This window comes from Ascidiella aspersa, chromosome 4 (genome assembly GCF_963924565.1).
Source record: "Ascidiella aspersa chromosome 4, kaAscAspe10.2, whole genome shotgun sequence".
Classification (NCBI taxonomy): domain Eukaryota; kingdom Metazoa; phylum Chordata; class Ascidiacea; order Phlebobranchia; family Ascidiidae; genus Ascidiella; species Ascidiella aspersa.
The window spans coordinates 20,326,556-20,351,184 of NC_139450.1; the positions used below are offsets into that span (position 1 = coordinate 20,326,556).

Here is a 24,629-nt window from a genome sequence, read left to right on the forward strand (position 1 = left end):
ACCGGTGGGATCCAGACTGCCTGTGACCTGGCCCCATGGATTATCTGATGTCTGGTAAAGGGCAGGCCGCTACTGCTTTCACCCCCTCGATGCTGTCAGAATCAGCAAAGCTATCAAAGCCTAATCAAAAAGCACCAAACAATGTATCTGCCAATTCAGACTGACATGATGCAGGAGGCTTAATTAGTCCTTCAATGGGGCTGGTCTCCTACCACAAACCTCGTCTCTCAGACGAGAGCTTCACCAAAGATAACTTTCACTATGAAAAGGCCTATGGTGGAGAGTACTAAAACCATGCTGCATGGATTTACTTTGCTCAAAAGATAGCTACCAAAGTTTTTTTGGGATCCAATGCAATTCCACAACTTAAGAGATATGTGCGTACAGGTTGCTTTATATATGTGCGTACAGGTTGCTTTATCAATCCAAATTTGCAAGAACACCTTTTCGTTTCTATAAATCAAACAATAAAACTTCTAACACTCATGTGGAACAGACTGGCGCGATAGCCTATTTAAAACTAATATATATTTACTGCCCGAAAAATTCCCTGGGTATAGCTTTAATAAAAATGTCAATTACACCAGGGAAGAAGCCAGAGTACACGACCCAATTTTTAGTCAAGCTACATAACAAAGTTTTCATTGATTGAACAACTGCGGTACTTCAAAGAAATAGTTCTGGGCACAAGCAAAGTTAAATAGATATGGTCCCAATATTTTATGTTATTATCTCATGTGAACGTCGCCAATAACATGGACAGACTACTCGCATTATGCTGTTAAACATGGGCGCACGGGGGGGGGGGGGGGACAGTTGCCCCACCCCCTGGAATTTCAAAAAGCGATTATTAGTAATATTTGTAAGTGTGATATGTATTTATTATGAACGTTAAAAATGTATTTATTATGAAGGTTAAAAATATTATACATTATTATCCATTGCCCCCAGCGGCGTATCCAGGGGGTTTGGGGCTCTTGCCCCTTGCATGTGGCGAAAGGCGTGCTTGTAATTTAGCGCTAGTTCCGTTCATTTCTTAGGAAACTACGCTGCTGATAGTCGAATTCTGTATGTTTTTACCACAATTAATCAAACATATTTCACGGTCTTGGTTTATTTTTTCGCCTGAAGTTAACGAATGCACGCTGTGATTTCGCAGCTGGCCTGGCAGGATTGTCGACGACGCACGTGTTCGCTTTTGCTGGGTCTTGCACCCACCATTCTATGACGTCATACTGTCACTGTTTTATGACGTCATTATTCATGAACGTCAGACGGAAGATAGGGGAATTCCCTAAGTTGAAAATTTAGGACCCCTCTTTGATTTTCTGATACGACCCTGATAAAAAACTTAATTCAGATCAACTCAAGAAACTCTAGTAGCTGAAAAACAATGCTGGTGGTAGTATACTTTCTTGTGTAGGTGATAATTGCAATTCAAATGTTGCAGGTAATGGTAAATTACATGGCCCTGGTACAGTCTTTATTGACGCTATAAATTCTTATGCTTTTCTCGTTTTTGACTACGTTCCCAGCTAACAATTTGACGTCGCAGCGACGTAGATTTTTGGTTTAAGTTTGGTCGATAAGACGTTGCAACCAACGTTATTTCTACGTAAAAGCGTCGACACTTTACGACCTAGATGCGACGTTGTGCAACAACGTTATTTATAGGTTTATCATAAACGTTATTTTTACGTAGAAGTGTCTACTCCAGACGACGTAGATTAGACGTTGCAAATTACGATGTTCAGCGACGTTATTTATACGTTTATCACAGCCGTTATTTTTACGTAAAAATGTGTGATCCGGACAAAGTTCATGCGACGTTGGAAACTACGTTGTAAAACTAGGTTATTTAAAGCGTTCACATTGTTATGTTTGCGTAATAGTTTGGACTCCATGCCCTACAAATTACGTTTGCAATGAAGTTACAAATTACGTTCGCAACTACGGTATAATGCGCAAAAAAGAAACATAATAAAGATTTTTTTGAACTTTTAAAACACTTATACTTGTTGTGACATATCTGACTGTAATTATTTACACTTGCAAATTCTTACTAAATCTTCTAAACAATTACCATCCAGGAAAATATAGAAATAATATAGTATTGAAGTAAAACAAACACGGCAGTATAAAAATGTTGACAATAAAGAACTGTAAAAAAGACAAGAAATCTGAGAAAATTGGTCTGTGGACCTGCAAAACACACTCATTTTATAGTGTTACTTACATTGCTCTATTACACTAACACAGTCTAAAAGACAAAATTTAAAAAGTTATGCATTTCACAGACTATGTGTAAAACAATGCACATTGCACATTAAAACAGGAAAGTAACGTTAACAACAACAACGTATTGAAAAATAAGAACAATGCAAATCCAGCGGTGTAAAACGAAAATCCAGCAGTTTAATCCGAATCTGAATGCGTGTGATACATCGAGAGAGCTGTTGGCAAATAATATAAAAATTAGGGAATAGGGAAGTGACTGCTAGGGCTATAGGGTCGAACAGGGGTATATATACCTTATAAAAATGGCTCATGTGTTTGTCAAGCTAAGGAAAACCCCATCCAACTTTTATCTGTTTAAGCTGCATTAACTGGGAAATGCGATTAATGACTACAAACATAACTTTCAACTTCATTTACCTTATGAAACCAAATCGAAATGAGCAAAGCCAAAAAAACTAATTGCAATGATGCACGTGCATCTACATGGTACAATAAATGCCCAACTGGTTGCCTTGAACAAAAAATTTAAAATAACCTGATAGTTATTTCATGTTTTTGATTTTTTTATTATGTCAGCAAAGTGTTTTGTGATTAATTGTTCTCACTATTGGTAATATTATGATCCAGACGTTTGGAATCCTAACACAATTCAACCATAGTTTCAAAATTTAGATGTGCCATTTACTAATTTAGCCAAGTACAGAAATTTTATATCACTGTTAATGTATTTTCTTGTGCAACCTGAATTTGTTTGGTAAAATTAAGTATCAAAAATTTTTATCTCATTTTTTTGCCAATTATAACATTTAATAATGAATATTAGTATTTTTTACATTTTTTAAACTTTGTTTCTATATTAAAAAAATATAGACCATTCTTAGTACTAGTCTATGGTATAATTTTTTCCCAATAATTCTGTCATATTATGTTTATTTTGCCTTTACTCATTGTGTGATAGCGTTTTGTGCTGTGTAGCTTCTGGTCCACAGAATGCAGACTGGTCAGAAATATATAAAATTAAAATTCTGGTGACATTGTATAACTATCACTGGTAGGTTTTGAAAAAAAATTGCTGCCCAAATAAAGAAATTTAAACGCATCCAGGATACATTTTAAAGTCTTTGTTGTTAGCATCTAGGGCACAAGCATAAAACAAAACAGTAAGAGTCAAATAAATATAATAATTAACAAAAATCTTGAAAATATTAATCACTAATTTACCTGTAAATATTGATGAGCAGCCAAGTTCATGAGGAATCTCTTTAACGTGTACTCTTCTTCAAATCCCACCTTGAACTTTTAATCAAGCCTTTAGTCGAGATCTTCAGTAATGAATTTTCAAGTGTTCATTTGGGGTTTTATGCACACCCAAGGTATTTACGCTGGCATGATACAAAGATCAAGATTTGCATTAAAATTGTTTAAAAAATTTGGGTGTTCACTCGCCGTAGAATGCAATTGCCCACAGAGGTAATAGAGCTTGTTTTTCTATGTTAGATGAAAATTAGTGGAGGCTATAAAGTCATTTATTCAGTAAATTATTTTTTTTACTACTTAAAATAAAAGTTATAAATAAAACTACAAATACAGCTTAGACTATTTAACCTGAAAATATATTTGATAACAAAGCCTAATCTTTTTATGTAACCCTAATCTTCATGGTTTAAGGAAAACAACCTAAATATCTAACAAGCACTCTAGCGCTGAGCTGCCAAAACTTATTTTGAATTCCAATATCCTGATAGCAAATGTTCAAACAGGACTGTGATGTCATCCGCATATTGGCCAATCACGAGTTTACGCGCCGTTCGAAAACCGCGAAAAAAAAGCAGCAGGGAGCGACATTCTTGTTTATCCAGGAAACTGCGTCTATATCGGTCGCTGCGCTAAGCACTTTTTTATGCGATTTGTTTCATGTAAAGACAATGTTACCCTTACTAAAATGCTATCTTAAATTAAGTCACATCTCTATTTTATGTAAGCATAACTAAGTATACTTCTTTACATTTTCTAAAAAAGTTAATCAAAACACATTACAGAAAAAAACAAATATTTTGTACATAGGCTACATAATCCCGACGCATTCCTTAAAAGAGAGCATTTCTATTTAACGAAAATTAAAACTTGGAAAGTTAGTTTTGACGTCGGTAAACAACGTTTTTTATACGACACGTATGACATTTTGATTCGATTGTACTTCAGCTCAGTCGAAAAAACTGTGTATGACACACAAATTCGTCTAAAATCAGTTACCTTCAACGTAAGTAGGCTAATTAATGTTGTTTTCACCTCACGTTTAACGTTTTAATAAGGTTCCTTTGACGTTTGTATCAACGCTAAACAACATTAATGAAATGTTTTAATTTATGTATAAAATAGTCTAAAACAAGTTGACCTCGATGTCAGGTATATACCTTGTTGTATACGTCACGTTTAACGTTTTAATCCGGTTGCATTGTGGTTTGCCGTAACCTTCGAAATGACTACGATCATTTAAGATGTTGCAAATTTGGTTGCGTTTTAGTTTTTCGTAATGTCAAGAAATACAGTTATTGGAACTTTTGAAAATAGCATTTAAAATGGTTTCAAGTAAGTTATCTTCAGCGACAGTTATCATTGCTTTTTGCATATACGCCACGTATGATGTTTTGAATTGGTTATATTGAAGATTGTAATAACGTTGAAAAATAACGCTATATTAACGTTAAAAATGACGTATAAAATAGTCTAATTCTAAGCACAAGTGAGCTTCGATGTCAGTATTTACCGTAGTTTTTACGTCACGTGAAGTTCTAATTTGATTGCATTGTTGTTAGTTACAACCCAAAAAATAACGTTGTTAAAACGCTTAAAATCACGTCCAAAATGCTGTCAAAGAAGTTTGCTTTGACCTTAGAATTCAACGTCATTTATACTTCACGCGTGATGTTGTCAGTTAGTTGGATCTTAGTTTGTCGCAACGTCAAGAAATAACGTTATTAAAACGTTTAAAATTACATCCAAAACGGTCTTAAATAAGTTAGCTTTGACATCAGAAATCACCGTTGATTGTACGTCACGTATGATTTCCTAAATTGGGTCCATTGTGGTTTCTCACGACAACGTATGAAATGAAATCGAGTTTACTTTGACGTGAGTAATTAACGTTGCATGTACGTCACCTATGACGTTCTAAATTGGTTACATCAAGGTTTGTAATAAGGTTGAGAAATGACGTTATTAAAACGTTAGAAATGATGTATAAAATAGTCATAAAAAAATTATCCTTGTTACAAAAGGTAACGTTGTTGTTATGTCACGTTTTACGTTTTAATTATATAACATTGTAGTTAGTCAAAACGGTAAAATGACGTTATTATAACGCTTAAAAATACCATTGAAAAAACCTTTAAACGACGTCAAAAGTGGCTGAAAAGACGTTAGTTTTGACGTCAGTAAACAACGTTTTTTGTACGTGATTTATGACGTTTTAAAATAAGTTGCATTTGGTTTGTTTCAACGTTACGAAAGAACGTTAATCAAACGTTTGAAGTTACGTTAAAATTTGTCTATAACAAGTTAATTGTGACGTCAGAAATGAACGTGAATTCTACGTCACGTATGACGTTCTATGCTGGTTGCGTTATAGTTTTACGGAACGTTAAATATACAGCGTTAATTAAACGTGTAAAAGACGTCTAAACCGGTCTAAAAATGTTAGATTTTACGTCAGCAATAAACGTTATTTGCATGTCACCTATGACGTTGTAAATTTGTTTCATTGTGGTTCGTCGCAAAAAATAACGTTCAACAAACGTTCTAAGTGACGTCCAAAATGATGTAAAACATGTTAAGATCGACGTCTGTAATCAACGTTGTTTGTACGTTACAAATGACGTTGAAATTTGGTCGCATTGCGGTTTTTCTTAACGTAAATTTTGACGTTAGTGCTACGTTTTACATTACGTTTTGATAACACGGCCTCGACGTATTTTCTTAACGTTCGTTTGGACACATTCCCACAACGTTTACTTAGTTTAAAAAAAAATCCGAACGTCGAAAAAACGTTGTGTGTTAGGTGGGTTTATTCTTTTAAAAATATAAGAATTAACTTGATAACGGTGCATGTTAAGGAACTTTATTTCACAAAGGATGGAAACACATAGAAGCACTGTACAATGAAGACCGGAAAAACAGCATCCGTCTTACCAACATCACATACACAGCTGTGTACCCAAAATCTTTGTCTAGCGTCCTTTTGTATGCCAGATCTTCAATGACAAGACAGTTGCTGCTCTTTCAACTCTAAAGGATAAACTTGGCATTAACGAGGGCACCATCATTTTTGTCAAACTCATCACTGATTGGTTTCACAAGATGAATGTGAAAGGTCGATATTCCGGTATTAACATGCGTATTGAGTGTCGTTAACCATGGACCAAGAACTGTACTAGTTTCAAGAAACTTAATGAAACTTGTGAAATTATAGCCTCTTGTGCATGTTCAGGTCGATATCGGACGCAGAAGCTTATTAATCAAACTGCAGAAGCATTTTTACTGTCTACAAGAGCTAACATCGAGGCCGCAGAGTTGCTACTGACTCAGCAAAACTTCATTTACGTTCTACCAGGTGTGTTTGCTGATGAGACCCTTGAAAAGTTCTTTGGTCAAGCAAGACAACGCAATGGAAGTAATTTATATGGTGAAATTGTAGATATCAAGACGGCTGCAAAAAACAAAAACCTCCATGCAATTTAAAATGTGAGTAAACTCCGTGCGATGATGTGCCTTGCACCTCTAACATTTCCATTGATAATGATCCATTTGACATCACCATTGCTGACAATGAAGACCTAGTGCAATGTCAAACATAAATCTATTTTTCTTGCTGGATATTTGGAACACAAATATCGAGCTAATATCTTGCGTATCAAAACTGAAAAAAGAGTTTCTCCATGCTTTGCTTCGTATCGATTTTCTAATGGTTGTAATTCAAGGAGCATGTCTTACTTTATCAAACATTCTTTTGAAAGCATTTGTGCTTGACAACAGTGACAAAGAATGACAACTCGGCTGTTTGAGAAGAAAAGAAAATCAAAAACTGAACAAGTATCTTTAGAATGCCAACAAGTAGTTTGATTACTCATGTCTACAAATTTCATTGTGATGAATCCCTTGAAATAACATTGTTCTAGCAATTTTTACCTAAAAATGTTAAATATATATTGCAGAAAAATTAACTTTCAATAATGTTATTTCAAGAATAACAAAGTTGTTCGTCTAAGATAGATTTCTGATGAACTATCCAGGTATAACTGTCCATGTATAGATTTTAATTCAGTCACAGGGTAGCATACTGTGTGTTTCAGTTGTTTAAGTGAGAAAATATGCAATATTTTGAGTGATTTTGCGCTATTTTTATGTGATTTGACCTTTAAATGACCTTCAGATGACCTGGTAGAAGGTTAAAAGTATAAAAAAGTATTTCCTCACCCTTCAAAACCACCAAGAGACAGCAGAATGAAGGTTCCACCATGTATTCGCACATATTATGGTCGGACCCAAGTTCCAACTTGGGACCCAGATACTGAGCATAGAAGATACCAGTCCTTCTATTTAAGGTGTCTATGGCATAACATGTATCGAGTAACAACCATGAAACCGTACGCAAGAAAAAGGCAAATGTACGCTTCGCCATCTGCAGTGTGGTAACTCGAGTGTGACATTAATTAGGTGACCCTCGAGCTGTTGTACACCAGCAATTATGCTGGAGGGAGAGTGCGTGCATAGAGTCGCCACAAGCCTACTAAAAATAGCTTAACACTAGCATTATTCCACGCTATTTGTAGCTTAAGCTATTAAACAGCATATGATACCTATCAAGAGCCATCATTTGACATATTTATTCGCAAGATTAGGAAGAATCAAAAATTTGAGTTTCAACTGGAAGATTAATTACACGAAAACTGCAAAACTTTTCGCTTGCAATGGTAGAATATAATGGGCAATTATAAAACGAATTCAGTCTTTGAATATAATGCCAAAAAAAAGTTTTTTGTGGTCTTGAAAATTTCGTTAAGCACCAACAGAACCTATCCAACGGGTTAAGCCTGTGTTCTTGTTTTAAAAGAACTAAACGAGTTTGTCGCAATCTTACAAGTGGAACATGCACTAAATGTTTGACAGAGCAGAATATTTTCACTTTTCGCCAAAACACAGACTTCAAAGAAACATTACAATCTGTATTACCAGGATTAACATTTTAAATGCAAAGGCTTGACTTAAGTGTCAAAAGTCATATATTGGATAAGACCAAGATGTGTGTGGTACAACTTTAACATTGCGTACAGCTCTTTGACTATAATTTCGATAGCCATAATACGTTAAAAGGGAAAAGTTGGGGAGGCTGTCTCGCACTAATAAGTCACAAAAGGGCACTTTGATGGCAGCGAATCAGATTAGGACAAAGCGTTGTATTTCGCTTAAAAACGCCAGAAGCCAGTATGCCAAGCAAATACAGACAAAACCTAAACGTCTCCCTGGCCAATCGGATGTTATATGCAATTATGAAAACTGTTTAACATGTTTCCATAAGCCTTTAGATTTCGCAGTAAAAACAGCTCATCGGAATGTATAACGTCACCTCGAAATTGTGTGCGCAATTTAAACTTTTATCTGAAAAATCAAATACGGAATACGGTAAGAAAAAGGTTAATGAATTCTAGACTAAATTCTAACAGTTTTAAAAGGAAATGTAATTATCGAAACTCCGCAAAATATTTTGACTAAATGGTAAAAGCTTTATACAATAAAGATGATAAAATGATTTTATATTCACAAGGAAATAAAACAGAATCTGTCTTGGAATAGTATTTACTATAAGGTTGCCGTATTATTTACATAATCTCTACAAAACAATATTATGGTTTAAGGGGCATAAAAAGGCCGGAAATGTCATAACGTTTTTAAATGTTAAAGAAACTTGCTGTTGTCACGCGAAACAGTGCGCAAACAAGCAGCTAAAGTTAAGTGTTTTTGCGCAAAGCGCGAAAATGTTTTTCTAATTGTTTAATGTTTATACCATGTTTATTGTTCGTATTCAAAAAACTTTTTTTGTTAATTGCGCTTCAAATAGCTTTGAGGGTCTATAATCTGGTACTCATCAAGTTAAACTTTAAAAGTTAACATATTCGGCTTTCATCTTTAAATTTTCATCAATAATGTAAATCAGAATACTTTAAAACTTAACATATTCGGCTTTCATCGTTTATCTTGTCATCTTTAATGCAAATCAGAACCCTTTTCATCTTTAATGTAAATCAAATCGCTAGTAAACCATAAAAATTATACTACGAATCCATTGTTGTTGTTTTTTAGAGGTGAACAACCCACTAATCGGGTGGTTTTATAGCAAATTAATACAAAAAGTTGATTAATAAGAAAACTGTTGGTTGTACTTAATTCGAATTTAGATAAAAAAAAATGATCAAAAAGGTTGTAGATTTTTGTGGTTTGCCCAAGAGTTAGGATTTCTTTTTTTTGACGAGGGTTTGAAAAAAAAAAAATTTTTTAAATATTGTTTTGTTAATAAAATATGTAATCCCGGATGGAGAATTTTTTTTTTCGGGGGCAGCAAACATATTTTATTTAATTGCTTGTAGGTTTTTTATTGTTAAGGGGAAAATAAATTGTTTTCTTTTATTTGGTTTGAGGGGGAAAGGGTGTTAAAACAATAAGCGTTTTTTTGTGGAAAAAATATTTGCTACGTTAGAAGTAAAGGCAGAACATTTTCGGCACATACCTGTTTTTGCTTGCAGAAACAAGTCAAGAAAAAGTTTTGGAATATGAATATGTCCATCAAAAGTGATTTTGCATCTGCAAAGTCATAGGTGAAGGCAAGAAATGTTTTGGCCCACATCTGTTTTTGCTTGCAGAAATAAGTCAAGACAAAGTACAACTTAATATAAATCGTAAAACGAATAAACAACAGTGTAATACATAATATTACAAAAATAAACCTATTTATAATGACCAAATTATTTAACCACCCATGAAAATAAGGAACCCCCTGACAAAAATATACAACAACCGCAACCCCATCTAGTTATATGGGCCGAAAATTTTTTTTTTATTTAATTTTTCTATTTTTTTTTTTAGTCCCGAAAATTTATTTTTTTAATTTATTTTCGGGACATATCTTGTTTTTGCCGTTATTATATGGGTCGAAAATGTATTTTCAGGACATATCTTGTTTTTGCCGTTATTATATGGGCCGAAAATTTATTTTCGGGACATATCTTGTTTTTGCCGTTATTTATATTAAACATGCTAGCTGACCAATATGTAATAACATGGCCGTAAGCATTATCTACGTAAATTTTTATTGATCAAATATATGTTTCGATCATTTCCCAAAATCTACACCATATTTGAACCCCTTTCGCTTCAAAGCCATAAGTTATTATATTATTATACACAACTTATAATTGTGTGTTGATATGTTGGATTGAAGTAACATACAGAACAGGTGCAAATAGCAAATATTCTCCAAATACGATTTTTCCAATATTCTCCAAATCGTATTTCATCGTATTGTCGCGGTAATACACAAAGAGGTAAGGCCGTGAATAAAGTTTCACCCACCGTACAATTAACGGAGGGAAGCATTGCGAGTAGAGATTTTCAAAGCAGAATATCGAGCCACTTCGCACAAAAAACGAGCCACTTCGCACAAAAACGTTGCACGCGCGGGACAATAAATCGCAACAGGATGCCAGCAGCCGCCTCGTCGCGACGCTAGCTGAATATAGCAAGCGATATGAACGCATTCTGTATTGAAGTTTTTCTGCCGCTAGATAGGAGTAGATAACTGTAAAGAACTAAAACGATGACGTCACACTTTTGGTTTTTTGTCTAACAATTAGAGGCGCCTAGGGGTGCGGACTCCTAAACCTCAAATACGCACCTACATTAGGGTTACCATATTTTCGTGGCCTGAAATCCGGACACTCTTTAGTCCCCACTAGCGGTTTTTAAAATGAGGTATGAACACATTGACTGTCAATATGACGTCACCCTAGCAATGCTTTGCCTAACCATTGTATACCGGAGTGGATTTTTGAACATAGTGTCGTGAATTCACTAGGCCAGGGGTGGTTAAATTATTTCTGCCATGATCCACCACAGCCAAACCTGATCAACGCGATAACTTCCAGGCGCACATGGCGAGCGAAGCGAGAGCGATTTTTTAGGTATATCAGCATTTCTTTTAAATTTCTGGCAAGTTTTTATTACATTGCCGAAAATAAAAATGTTAAAAATATAATACGTTTTCCGTTAACGGTAAAGAAGCGCTGATCTAATTCAAAAGACCGCATCAAAACGTAAACAAGTTGGTCGTAGAAAAATCATTCGCGCGAACGGGAAAATTTTTCGCACTTACGTAGTTAAAATAGTCAAAAAGTATTTAAAATGGACTCGTATCCAGTTTGTCAAAGTGGCGGCGGACCAAATGAATTACATTGGCGGGGCGCATCCGGCCCGCGGGCCGTAGGTTGCCGACCCCTGTTTTAGACTTTAGGTCTTACAATAGCATTGAATTGGGGCTTTCTGTCGCTTACTGATATCCTCAAACGCTCACAAAGATTAGCATTTGGGAGTCTCGCTCTATGCTTGATTTTTTACAAAATTCATCGACACTGGCAGTTGGCATTCACATGAAAACACTGAAGAAAGTTCATTTTTTTAAGACTACATTGGAAGATCCGCACAAAACGCTGAAAAGATCCGGAAGCGGATCGCGATCCGCCATTTGAACATTACCGCACTAGGCTATTGGGCCATCTCTGATTTGACCTCTGGTGATCTCTAGGCTAGGGTTACTATATTTGATAATGCGCAAATCCATAACAAATTTACCTCAGTTGCATTGACCAACTTCAGAATATTGCCAAAGTACTTTACCGCCATTGTTTTCTTGTGAAAAAAGGATAAACACGAAACTATACACAAACAGAAAATAAATGTTGTATTGCAATACACGAATGCAAGTTCTCATTTGGTCTGCAACAGACTTCCTGTTGTGCTATTTTTGTACTGCTTTTACTGCTTTATAATTTTCTTCAGCGAATATACGCTCTTATCGTTTCAGACATGTTCTAAATTTTGCAAATCGACCAAGATATAAGGCCTTCAGCTATTAGCCCAGCTTCACTCATCCATGTATCCCAAATAAAGCGCTGTATTGTCGTTTATGACGTAACAATGAAATTATTACCCGTAACGCAACAAACAATTTAAAACAATTCCGGACATTTAAGCATATTTTGGCGTTTCCCCCAGGACGCAGTTTGAACACTAAAATTCCGGACATGTCCGGGGAAATCCGGACGTATGGCAACCCTAACCTATACCATTCTACGCCATGTCTGAAAATCTGGAAGTTTTTCGATGTCTACTTTTCTATAAAGCTTCGGACAAAAATCGGTCTGAAACATACCAAGCAAACCATAGCAAACCAAAAAAGAATAGGAGGAAAAACAAGATATGTCCGGAAATAAATTTTCGGCCCATATAATACGAGGAATAACAAGATATATTACTTCATATTCGCTTGCTTTGTCCAGCTCGTGAAGCGACGAAAAATAGTCTTCGCTTAGAAAAATCACTTATTGCTCTTACGAAACAACATATTTTACCGCCGCAGATTTAAACGCGAAATCTGGTGGCATGCCGTACACTAAGGTGGAGTGAAAAATCATTTTTCTTCCAAATCAAAATTGAGGGGGTCTAAAATGCTGACAAAGCATCTAAAACCATCAAAAATTTGGGGAATTACCTCCTTAACCGACCTGGCTACCTCCCCCCAAAGGTCATGCAGGGGTCTAAATAGCCAAATCGGCCATAACTATTTTATTTGATGTGCTAGAGAGTTGGTTAGTGGCTCAAAAGATGTAGAACATACATGTTTCTATTGAATATAACGAAAACTTTTCTTCTAAAAGGACCAGAAATCCATGAAATTTACAAAAAACTAAATTTTGTCAAAAATTTTCTAATTTTTTATTTTTTCTGAAATTTTTTTGAAATGATTAACAAATGTTGCATTCAAAAAATTAAATATACCTCATATATTACACATTCATAACCATCCAATCACAATACTGATATTGGACACTATACTGTTCTTAAACAAATTGGTTCTTTGTATGGAAATATGGCATGTTTTTTGGCTTCACTTGGAAAATACCGTAACTTATTGCTGTTACAAAACAACATATTTTATCGCTGTAAATTTAAATGCGAAATCTGGTTGTAACGTACACCTCTTTGTTAGCACCCGTTATGCATGTTGCCTCAACCAATATAATTAGGCACATAAAAGAGTTTTGCATATTGCTCGAAACAGCAGATTTAAAGTCTGTTTCAACAGTGAATGCTCGGACCAAGCCATGGAAAAAAAATTAACGAGTAAAAGTTGGCAAAAGCGGAGCTGCGGAATCGGAGTCGGACTCGGGACTCGAGGCGTCGGATTGTTTTGCTGGAGTCAGACTCGGGACTCGAGCAAGACTATGTAAAACTACCCGAGTCCCGAGTCCCACATGCGCTAGCGCAGTACCAAATTTTAAGACTGATATGGCCGCCAACTGGAAATTGTAAAGGTGAAAAGCATATTGTGGAACATTTTCCAACCATGTATTGTGAGTGAATGAATTATACGACACCCCTATAAGTTGGTTGCTGAATATCCACGTTATTTTAATTACGTAAATTGGCGGAATGCAGGCTGTAGAGTCAGGACCGGTCTCGACGAAATCGCACATTTTACCGGAGTCGGACTCGGGTTTATTTTTTGGGCCGGAGTCGGACGCGGGTTATTTTTAACCGACTCCGCAGCCCTAGGCAAAAGTATGCCAAACCATAGGCGTTAAAGCATTTTAAGAAGTAGATTATTTTTGCTTTTTAAACATGTTAGCTTGCCAAAATTTAGTAACATGGCCGTAGGTATTATCTACGTAAAATCTATTTGTCAAATATATTTGTTGTTTAGTATTGCATTGATTAGCAATTCTATAAAACAGTGCTTTTCAACCCTTGGGATGGTACGCACGTGTGCGGATAAAAAAATTGTAATGCGGAGGACTAACGTCGTGCGAATGAATGTGCGGATGAAAATGGTGCATGTTATTTTTTTTATTGTTTAATACAGTAACCAAATAAGCCGGTGCGTCCACTTATGCATCACAGTTGCAGTTATATAGTCTCGTATGGTTCATTTCCGGTTAAGCTATCTATTTTATATCGGCCAAGGCTTAGGTACCCGGTTTTAGTACACAAACACTTTCATTGTTATTTCACCAACAAAACTAAAAGTTGCAAACTTACTAAGCTTGTTTCTTGCGGAAGTTTTCCAAAATAAAAAGTGTGGATGGAAATTGCAAAGTTTGAAAAGCACTGCTGTAAAATATACTGTGCATTGTTCTTGTCACCACTAATTTACGGAATGATGAATGGTCGGAATGGTCGGAACGCTCAACAATTTAAGTGTTACCCCGTTAAAACAATTATTAAATCAATGCACAATATTTGAGTTAGGTTGGGGGTTAGCGTTTGGGTGAAGGTGAGTCAAGTGTTATTATATTTAATAATAATACTATAAGCGTTCCGACCATTCCGACCATTCATCATTCCGTAAATTAGTGTTACCCACCAGAATGTGCGATTATACAATTGATGGATTGTTAAATCCACACAAAGAGGTGTATTTCAGTATAGGGTGGATAAAAATTCATCAGGGTAGAAAGCGAAAATTCTACCATGCTTTGTGGAGTTTTACAATAGGGTAGATATGTCGGGGAGATAGCCTTGACAAGGGCAAAGGCACACTTTCTAATTTAAACTTATCTTTTCTAATTTAGACTTACCCCCGGACTATTATTATATTAAGTGATTTACAAACAGTGTACCTTCTAAGGCAGGGGTGGGCCAGGGGACCCGGACCGCGACGGAATCTTGAGCGGCCCGCACACAGTTTCCGGTCTTACATGATAATGTGGCCCGCCAGCAAGTCTCTGCGGCAACCCCCCACTACTTCAGCAGCTATTGAAGTACGTTATGTTAATAACTTTACTAAATACTGTTTGTGGTCTCTATGATTAACATTAAAAACAGTTTATTTCTTGTATATGTGGAATATACAATTAAAGTATCGAATTAGGAATCCGGCCCGCCAAGTACTTCATTATCCCATATCTTGGCCGCCGACTTGAGAAGTTGTCCGCCCCTGGTCTAAGGTGCGCAAATGCCCAACAGCACAATTGCGCAGTAAAATTTGCCTTTTGCGCACTTACATCATTCTCAAATTAAAACTAATAAATATTTACATTTTTTTTCATAGCAGTTTAAGCATTTTGCATTGACCCTTCTTTGATGTTTGCATCTATAAGCAAGTAAACAAAACAAATCCGCAGTGACGATTGTGACGTAATTTATGTTTTGCTGTAAATTACTTTGTCTAATCTAATTGGTTTTCATCATCCATGCTATGCAAGTTTTATCTCACGTATAATTAAATTTATACAGAAAAAATAAGCAAAAAGAAAAATGAGAGTGCTGAACACAGCAGTGGAGTGGGGAACACACAATAAGACCTAAAAAGCAACAATACCTAAAGCAAAAATATCTATAAAACCGTAGTATTAAGACCAACGACATAATACCGCCAAATACGCAGTAATATCCAGTACAGCATAAGAACAAAATCGTCTGAATAAGACCTAAATCTGCCGGAATAAGGTTTGAATTCATCAAAATAAGGCCTAAATTCCTCGGAATAAGGTCTAAATTCATCGGAATTAGTCCTAAATTCATCGGAATAATTGGCTTAAATTCATCGAAATAAGGCCTAAATTCATCGGAATATGACCTAAATTCATCGGAATAAAGCCTAAATTTATCGGAATATGGTCTAAATTCATCGGAATAAGGCCTAAACTTATCGGAATAAGGCCTAAATTCATCAAAAGATGGCCTACATGGCCAAAATTAAGCCCGAAACTGTGGGTAGATGGTATGGGACGATCGGGGGCCATCGCTCTGGCATCAGGCGTTTTGGTGACTACGTTTAAACGCCCTAGTCTGACCGGCGCCGTCTGAGCGCCGCTGTTTTGGTACCGGATGTTTGGCCCTGTTTGGGGTTATTGGTGGGTAATGGGTGGGGTTAGAAAATGGGTTAAGGTTGAAATTATTAGGGGAGTTAGTGATGTACTTAGGGGTGGGGTTTGGGTTAGTAAAAGTGTTCTTTAGGCCTGATTCTGTCCTTATAGGTCTTATTCCGACGGATTTAGGACTAATTCCGATTTAAACGGTACTACGACAATTAGGTATTAGTCCTATTTTGGTCTTGTTTCGATCTGTGTTTTATTCTGACGTTAGTGTTGTTCTTATCTCGGTCTTATGGCTGGAGTCTAGTGAAGTGTTTGACACTAATTCGGGACCATGAAACCTAAATGCGTTTTGGGGACGTATTATTTAACACAGCCGCAATTTTTACGTGATTTTTGTACAGATACAACTGTGGGGTCAAAATGGCCCATAAAAATTGGCAAAGTCATCTTGATAAGTGCCCATAAGCGAGCAGTTCACGAATGTTGTTTGTGTGCTACAGGCATTACGTATAGCCTACTTTTTTTTGAAATTGGACCAAAATATTTTTTCGCGTGACCGCTGTGTTGCCATATCTTGAACACAAACGTTTTTAAACCCGAATGCAGTTGCACATACAAGTTTTTTAAGAAAAATTTGTTTCATCATCTCAAAAATTTTTACGACTCGCCTTCATTCAAATATCATGAATTCCTGCGGATTTACAAATAAGTATTATTTGTAAGTGTAATATGAATTACTTATAAAGGTTAAAAATATTAGACGTTATCCATTATCCCCAGTGGCGTATCCAGGGGGGTGGGGGTTCTTGCCCCCTTTTTCGTAAGTGATATTATCGTTTTTTGTTCGTTTTTGTCACGGTTTAACAAAATGCTAGAAGCGGCGTGCTTTACAAGTAATTGATTTACGCGTCTTAAGCTAATGCGAAACCAAAATCGAGCGCAAATCGCCGTTTTTCGTATTTTGTTTGGTCTACTACCGTAAACGCCGGATAGTTTTCGTTATTCGCTTAACTTGTTTTTCTAACCTATTGCTCATCACTTTTTGTCTATATAAAGTATATAAACAGAGTTGCCATCGACATGGACCCCAAAATAAGGAGAACCGAATAATTAGATTTAAAAAACATTTTTGGACATGCATTGTATTTATACGAGCCGTGTCATATAACATTCTATACTTTTGGCCAGAAACAATCTGCTCCAGCAATTTAACAAGGTTTATGTTTTGTTTTTCGGTCTACTCCAGTTAATGTTGCTAAAGAACGTTATTTTAAAAATCACATAACGCGATTGACCAGGTGAAATGTGACGATCAAACGTTGGAGTGTTGGCCACCCCTGCTTATAGCTTTACTGATTTAATCGAAGTGTCTACTGCACTGCATCCATTTCCCCATTACCAACCACTTCGCAAAAAAATGTTGCCTTCGCCGCACCCTATTCTGCTGTAGCCCAAACAGCAGTAACCTTATACTGCTGTTTATTGCTAAAATGTTGTCAGCTGCTAACTGCTGTACCACTGCCCTACCTATCTCACCACTTGAAGCAAAATCCTCTGAGACTTGTACGACACAGGAGTAGCCTACTTTTTCATTGATGATGTCATAAAATCTCGCCGCAAAAGCATAATTTTATAACATTATTCAACACTGGTTACCAGAGGAAAACGATCGAAGTTCTGTAGTTGTTGAAAATAAGACAGAATAAGGACGCAAGTCAAAAATAAGGACATTTCTTAGAAATAAGGATATTTAAGTTTTCTAAGACCTGTCCCTTCCAAATAAGGACAAATCTTAGAAATAAGAACGGTATGGCAACCCTGTATGTAGGCCTAAAGCTGTACACATTTCTCTACATCTGATTTTTTTGCTTTGGTCCCTCTTAGACTAGAGCAGTTGTTCCCCACCTGGGGGCCACAAGCGGGTGTTGGTGGGAACAACTTGGCATTCTTTGTTGAAGAAAACAACAATACATGACGTGATTATAGGCTTACGCCGTAACTTTAGTGGTTGTTATATGGTTTTAATATAAAACAGGGAAACTGTTAAGGAAGTCTCGAGACCATAAAGCTTGGAATAGCCTACACTGCTCTAAGGTGTTCATGCACTGGTCCCTCTTTTAGATGAGCCAGTATCTGCCATTCATGAGGTCGGCCGCATCACGCATAGTAGATTTTGTTTTAGCTTTACAACTTAATATTAAATACGGTATAGGCCTACTGTAGATCGATTATATTGGTTTCCCGATAATTTTGCCAATATTGCACTCCTAACAATATATCAGTAAATTTTGTGATATTTTACTATAAATAGCATTTAGTTAAACGAACAAATATTCTACTATATTACTCTATCTCTTGCAGTGCTGCGAAGTCGTGCCCGGGACACCAGTAAGACTACAGTAAACTACCCTGAGTCTCGAATACAACGTGCACATGCGCATTAACAAATTTCACATTTCCAAACAATATGTTTCAAAAACGCTTTGAAACACTTTAGTATATTAGAAATAAATCTTTTCACTTTGCTGGAAAACACCTTCAAGTCCTAATCATTTTGGTTTTCCAATGGCCTGTGTTCTCATTTAGCGCTCAATTCCTAAAACTTAATTGTAATAGGCCTAAATTGTTTTTGGGGCAGTTTTTTTAGACAATGATTTATTATAAGTTATGCTCATTACCGGTGTTTTTAAACTTTCTGTAGAGGCCACAATAAGACATAGGGCCACATAACATGAACGAATTTAAGACAACCAAGATGTTTTGTAGCCGCTTGGAGAAGATATTTTCTAGAACGGTGGTGTTCAAATGGCAGATCTTGATCCGGTTCCGGACCTTTTCAAAAATTTGGGTGGATCTTCCAATGTAGTCTCAAAAAAAAAAAAATTACAGTATTTTCATGGTAGGCCTACCAATCTATGTAACTTGGCTTTTCTTGCTGACTGTTTTACCCATCTAAATGCTCTGAACTTGAAACTACAGGACAAGGGGCACACTATCATTAAACTGTGTTAGCAGTAAAATCTTTTAAGCAACAGCTTTTGCTATTCGTTTTAGACACCACCGTTGGGAGTTCACCCCGTTTCTTTTCGTTTAGGTCGGCTGTTTAGCAAGGGTATATTTTCGACAAATGAGAGCGGCAAGTTAAACCTTCCTTTTTATCGCTAAAATCGTTGAGGACAGCTAATCTTTTTTTACTGCTCACTGTCTCCGCTAATATCCGATGTTAGTGTAGGCTAACAGCGCATTTTTTTAATTGAAGCACATTCTCTTAAAAACTGTCACTGTTTAAAATCGCTTTTTTATGTAATGATTGTTACCGCAAATAAGCAGATCCTAACATCACGTGTTTAGTGTATAATTGACAAAAATTATTTTCTCTTAACCACAGCTTGTATTTTAGCGGACTTGGCACACATATCTGAGCAGATGTTGCGCTAATCATGGCATAATAACACCCGGGAAAAACGATCTTCGTTTAGAATTTTAGCGGAGACCTGTACATGAATTTTAGCGGAGACCTGTACATGGATGGAACTTTGGAAACTGCAGTGCAAATACTCGAAACACGATTCTACTAAAATCACTTACACATATTTTAGCGTCTTGGTTTAGTTTTTCTGCCTGAAGTTAACGATTTCACACTAAGCGGTTTCGACGCACGTATTTGCAAGGTTCACTTTTGCCGGACGTTAATTAGTTTTGGCGGATTAATTTTTTATAAAGTAATTATAATCACTATTTACGCGCCAAAACCCGTCTCAATTTTATGACATCATTATTCATAAATGTCAGACGTAAAATAAGGGAAAGTTGAAAATTCGCAAACCCCCTTTATGATTTTGTTGGTACGCCCATGGGCAAATTTACATAAAAAAGAAACACAAAAAATTTAGGCATGGCAAATATGTTTACTATTTGCATTGAAGTAGATCATGTTTACAGATTTGGCTGTGGTGGATCATGGAAGAATCATTTGAATACCCCTGTTCTAGAACGTCTACTAAACATGTTTTTATAGGCGTTTACTACCGATAAGTTTTAGCTGGAGAGTTGAAGAAGACCAAGACGAATTACCAACGAGTTTTAGAGGTGGATATGACGCGAAGATGCCGTAAGCCCTTAAAAACACATCTTCTCTAAACCGTTTTCCAAACGTGTTTTACCGTCGTAAACGATTACCGTAACGATTTTCTAGAGAGGTTAACAAGACAAGAACGAGTTTTAGACAATTATAAGATGTTTTAAGTACGTTTGTGTCTCTGCTCAAATACGTTTTTTCCGTTTTTTGAAGTACGTTAATTAAACGTGCTTAAACACACGTTTATTGCCGATACGATTATAGTTCTGCAAACTTCAATAAGATTTAGACGAGTTCGAGTTTAAAACGATTTGAAGATATATTGAAAACTTTTTCAATGGATTGTTTCGTGTTCAATGGTTAGATTACAATGCGTAATGGTTTACACTGGGGCGCGCTAACGCGTCGCGTCAAAACGAATTGCGTAGCAACGCTCGTCTCTTGAAAACTGACCTTGGGAGTGTAGTGAAAGACATTCTGCTGTTAGTGTTATACTTAAAAAATTTGGTACACATTTAGTGCTTAATAAGGCAAATATGCCAAATGCTAGCATTTTTTTGTAGTATTTATTTCTATTTCTTGGCGCTGGTCTAGAATCCCACCACTTTTTTCTAGGTACAGTAACGAAAGGAAAATAAATAGGCCAAATACTAATAGTTCACCCATCCGAACCCAAATAATGTGCGTTGAGGTGGTAGGATTCTAGACTAGCCCCTTATATTCTGCGGTTGACAGACTGGATGAGATTTTCAGAAATATGGTGAAAGGATCTCTTGTTTGGAACTTTAGTACCAAAAAATTGTCTTTTTGTTTTCTAGCATTTTGCGCAGGAAATGAAACCTCATATTTTTGTCACAGAAATCAAACAAACGTTAAAGGAAGAATATGTATTAAACTTAAGCATAAAATATTGCCTTGTCGAGCATATTTTATTGAAGGAGTTTGACTATTCGTTTTAGAAATTCTTTACAGGGCCGTCATTCCCGAAATAATTTCGATGAGCTCTGTGGTGATCACCGCTTGTCTGGTGCGATTGTATAGCAAAGACATTCTGTCTATCATTTCTCCTGTAAAAATTAAAATATTGTTCTGTGAGTGAGAAACACGTTTTACTGTTTCAAAATGACATCTGAAATCATGGGATTGTAAAACAGTTTTGAAAACAATCAACTTCGCTGTGTGAAAAGTCGTTAAGGGCACTATGTTGTTAGTAAGATCAGAACTACGTGACATTTATTCTGCTTGCGTGTTTGCTCAATAGTTGTGCTGGCTCAGATTAACACATTTAGTACGTTAGGAGGTCTTATGATGACAACAACATTTTTTTGCAGGGTGAGGGGGATGTCAATCGGCAGGAGCAAATTGTACTCGCATTGCGCTAGCTTGTTTAATTACAAAAAGGCCTCTGAGCTAACTGTGTCGGATACTCATTTTAGGGTAGAATGCATACAAAAAAATGTGTCGTATTACATGCCTGACCGAGATACGTAATTCGGTACACTTAACTTTATTCAGTGTTACATTTATATACGATTGTGTTTCGAAAGTTATGTTTCCATGTCAGGACTGCTGTTAAAATGTAAAACACAAAAGTTCCACCGTTACCATGTAAACCATTAGGTTAAATTACATATCATAACATAGCGCTCCAGGTTTGGGCAAACAAATCTGCGAGCTACATACGAAACTAAAACAAATCCGATTAGGGAGACGCTTCATGTTGCTAGGCCGTTTGTTCTAATTTAAACTAATGGTTCTCGAACAGGGGTACACGAGAGAACATTCGAGGGTACGCGAGCAAGTTCATTTACCAAAAAAAAAATCGTTGCTAACGTTTATTTAACAAGACAGAAAAAATAAAGCTTACAGGTGCATCGTTTAAAGCTAAAATGACCATATTGCGCATGTTAATGGCTTAATACAGTGGTTCTCAATTTTTTTCTTAAAAACAGCGGTCTCCCCTTCAAAATATAAATCCACGGAAAATGTGAAACCTCTAACGAATCACTTTATTTGAGTGAAGCAATCACGAACAGTTTTAAAACCGTGACCGTCCACGGTGGCAGCGCAGCAAGCCATAAAAACTAAATTCTCATTAGCGCAACGCAACAACACTATCACATCACAATGCACAATTCCACTCGAAACTTGCTATCACGTGAATGAACAACTAATCGTAGCCTGTGATGACGAGCGCAAACACGTTGGAATTACGTTGGCGCAATGTCACCTTTGCGTATAGGTTGAGCCCAAGTTTGGCATTTTTTTTGTCTCACAATTAGGAGCAGATTTCATAAATAAAGACGATTATCGCATCCAAATGTTTAACAATAATAAGCCTTGGCTTTTGGCGTGTGTTTTGTAGTTTTACAATTTTTATTTTACTTTTGTCATTTGTTTTCCTGTGCACTATTTTATTGATTTGATGTCATGTGTGCTGCATCTACTTTATTTTAAATTTTTAAGCCATTTTTTATATAAAACAGCCTAACAAATGTTGTTAAAATGAAACATTTATACAATGACTACTCACTTTTAAACTGTAAAACAGGTTTATTCATAGCTATTCAATTGCAAAGCAATGCAAAAAAGTAAAATTTTTCTGGGAGAGGATAAATTATTTTTTGCCAAAATTTTAGCCTAAATCTTAATTTTTAAATTGACGTAGCACGGTTAATACTGAACCAAAAGTGCTTAGGTTTCTAACAATTCCAGTGTGTCCCCACTGAAATTTGACAAAATAGTGTTTTTTTGAATAACCCCAATGTACAGCATAGTTATTATTATTGTGTTTGTTAACGTTTGGTAAAGTAAGTTGCCTGGAAATTTTATTGCACAAAACATTTTCTCCCCCAGGAGCGCCGTGTTGTGCAACTATGTGCTAATGGGCAGTGTTTATTCCTGCTAAAGTTTATACCTTTATTGCAGACAGACCTCATTTCTGGCTTCTATCCGTAAAAAACAAGGCGTGTCTTTTAATTCAATACTCTTAACGTACAGATAAAGTAAAAGGGTACGCAGCTAAAACAGTTTCTTGAGAACCCCTGTTCTAAACAAACTTCAGAGCGACAAAAAGGTCAAAAGAGGCAATAACATCATTGTGCCAAAAAATGACACAATGGCAAATTATTTAACTTACCAGCATTTTTACTGGCACCGTCCATAGAGACCATCCTTGCACCTTGCTCACTTGTATAGTTTTCTTTCAGTGTATAATATACAGCATTTGCTAGCTGAAACTCTTGGTAGCTTTGCAAGACATCTTCATCAATTGAGTCATAAACCGTGATGCTGGCTACAAATGCATTATACATATATTTTTTAATACATAATAATACAAAACATATTAAACTACATTACGTGATTGCGAAAAAGATTCCACAGAGTAGAATGGTTGACTTTTAATTATTTGAGACATGGCTGACCTGCAAATTAAAAACAGTCCTATTTTTTTGAAATAAAATAACAATTTAAGATATATATATACATACTTAAAGTAGTTGTAAAACATCTTTCCAGAATCAAATTTAAAGCCACTTTTAAGAATTTGTTCAGCAATAACAGAACAATCAACAAAAGTGGGCGGGTTGCGGCCAATTTCCTTGAATTCCATAAGCATATCTTTAGAGTGGCCGCTGTTAGAAAATAAACAAATATATTGCATTGTTGTTTTATTTTGTTTATAACAGTGCTCCACAACCTGTATGAGGTTATAACAACAATAGCTTGGTTATTAATTTTAAATGTTGCTGAAGGTAAGCATTCATACTATTATCATAAATATAACTGTACCTCAACTGTTACTTGCATAAAAAAATACTTTCTACTGTATACTATGTGTCGAGGTAGATCAGGGATTTTTCAACACTTTGGGCTGGGATAATAGTTTGTGGCAATGCATGCTTAATTTTAAACATCAGACTCAGAAACTATGCTCTTAGATTTGCTGCATGCAATTGATAATAATAATAATAAAACAAGATTGCAAAAAATAGTGTTCCATTGTGGTTTCCAAGGTATAACGGTTTGGATCTTGATTAGTGTTTTGAGCTATGAGCGGATAAAAAGTGTTAAAATTAGTTACTGAAGGTCTGACACAAAAAAAAACAAAAAAAAAACAAGAAATGATCTGTCAAAACGACATGCGACTTCAGAAAACAAATTTATCA

The 24,629-nt window shown here is 36.0% G+C and overlaps 1 protein-coding gene and 1 pseudogene across 1 annotated transcript in view; one reads left to right on the forward strand and one right to left on the reverse strand.

Annotated features, from left to right (window-relative positions):
• The first annotated feature begins 6,594 nt into the window (after positions 1 to 6,594).
• LOC146148607 (uncharacterized) lies at positions 6,595 to 7,336 on the forward strand (annotated as a pseudogene).
• Positions 7,337 to 21,332: 13,996 nt separating this feature from the next.
• Positions 21,333 to 24,629, reverse strand: part of LOC146148608 (ATP synthase F(1) complex subunit gamma, mitochondrial-like) — a 30,997-nt gene continuing 27,700 nt past the window's right edge. The window contains exons 5-8 of the mRNA XM_083388675.1: positions 23,952 to 24,095; positions 23,821 to 23,885; positions 23,600 to 23,755; positions 21,333 to 21,527 (exon numbers count right to left, since the gene is read on the reverse strand). Of these exons, the coding sequence (XP_083244801.1) occupies positions 21,427 to 21,527; positions 23,600 to 23,755; positions 23,821 to 23,885; positions 23,952 to 24,095 (466 nt within the window). The 3' untranslated portion in view covers positions 21,333 to 21,426. The remainder of the gene's footprint in view (positions 21,528 to 23,599; positions 23,756 to 23,820; positions 23,886 to 23,951; positions 24,096 to 24,629) is intronic.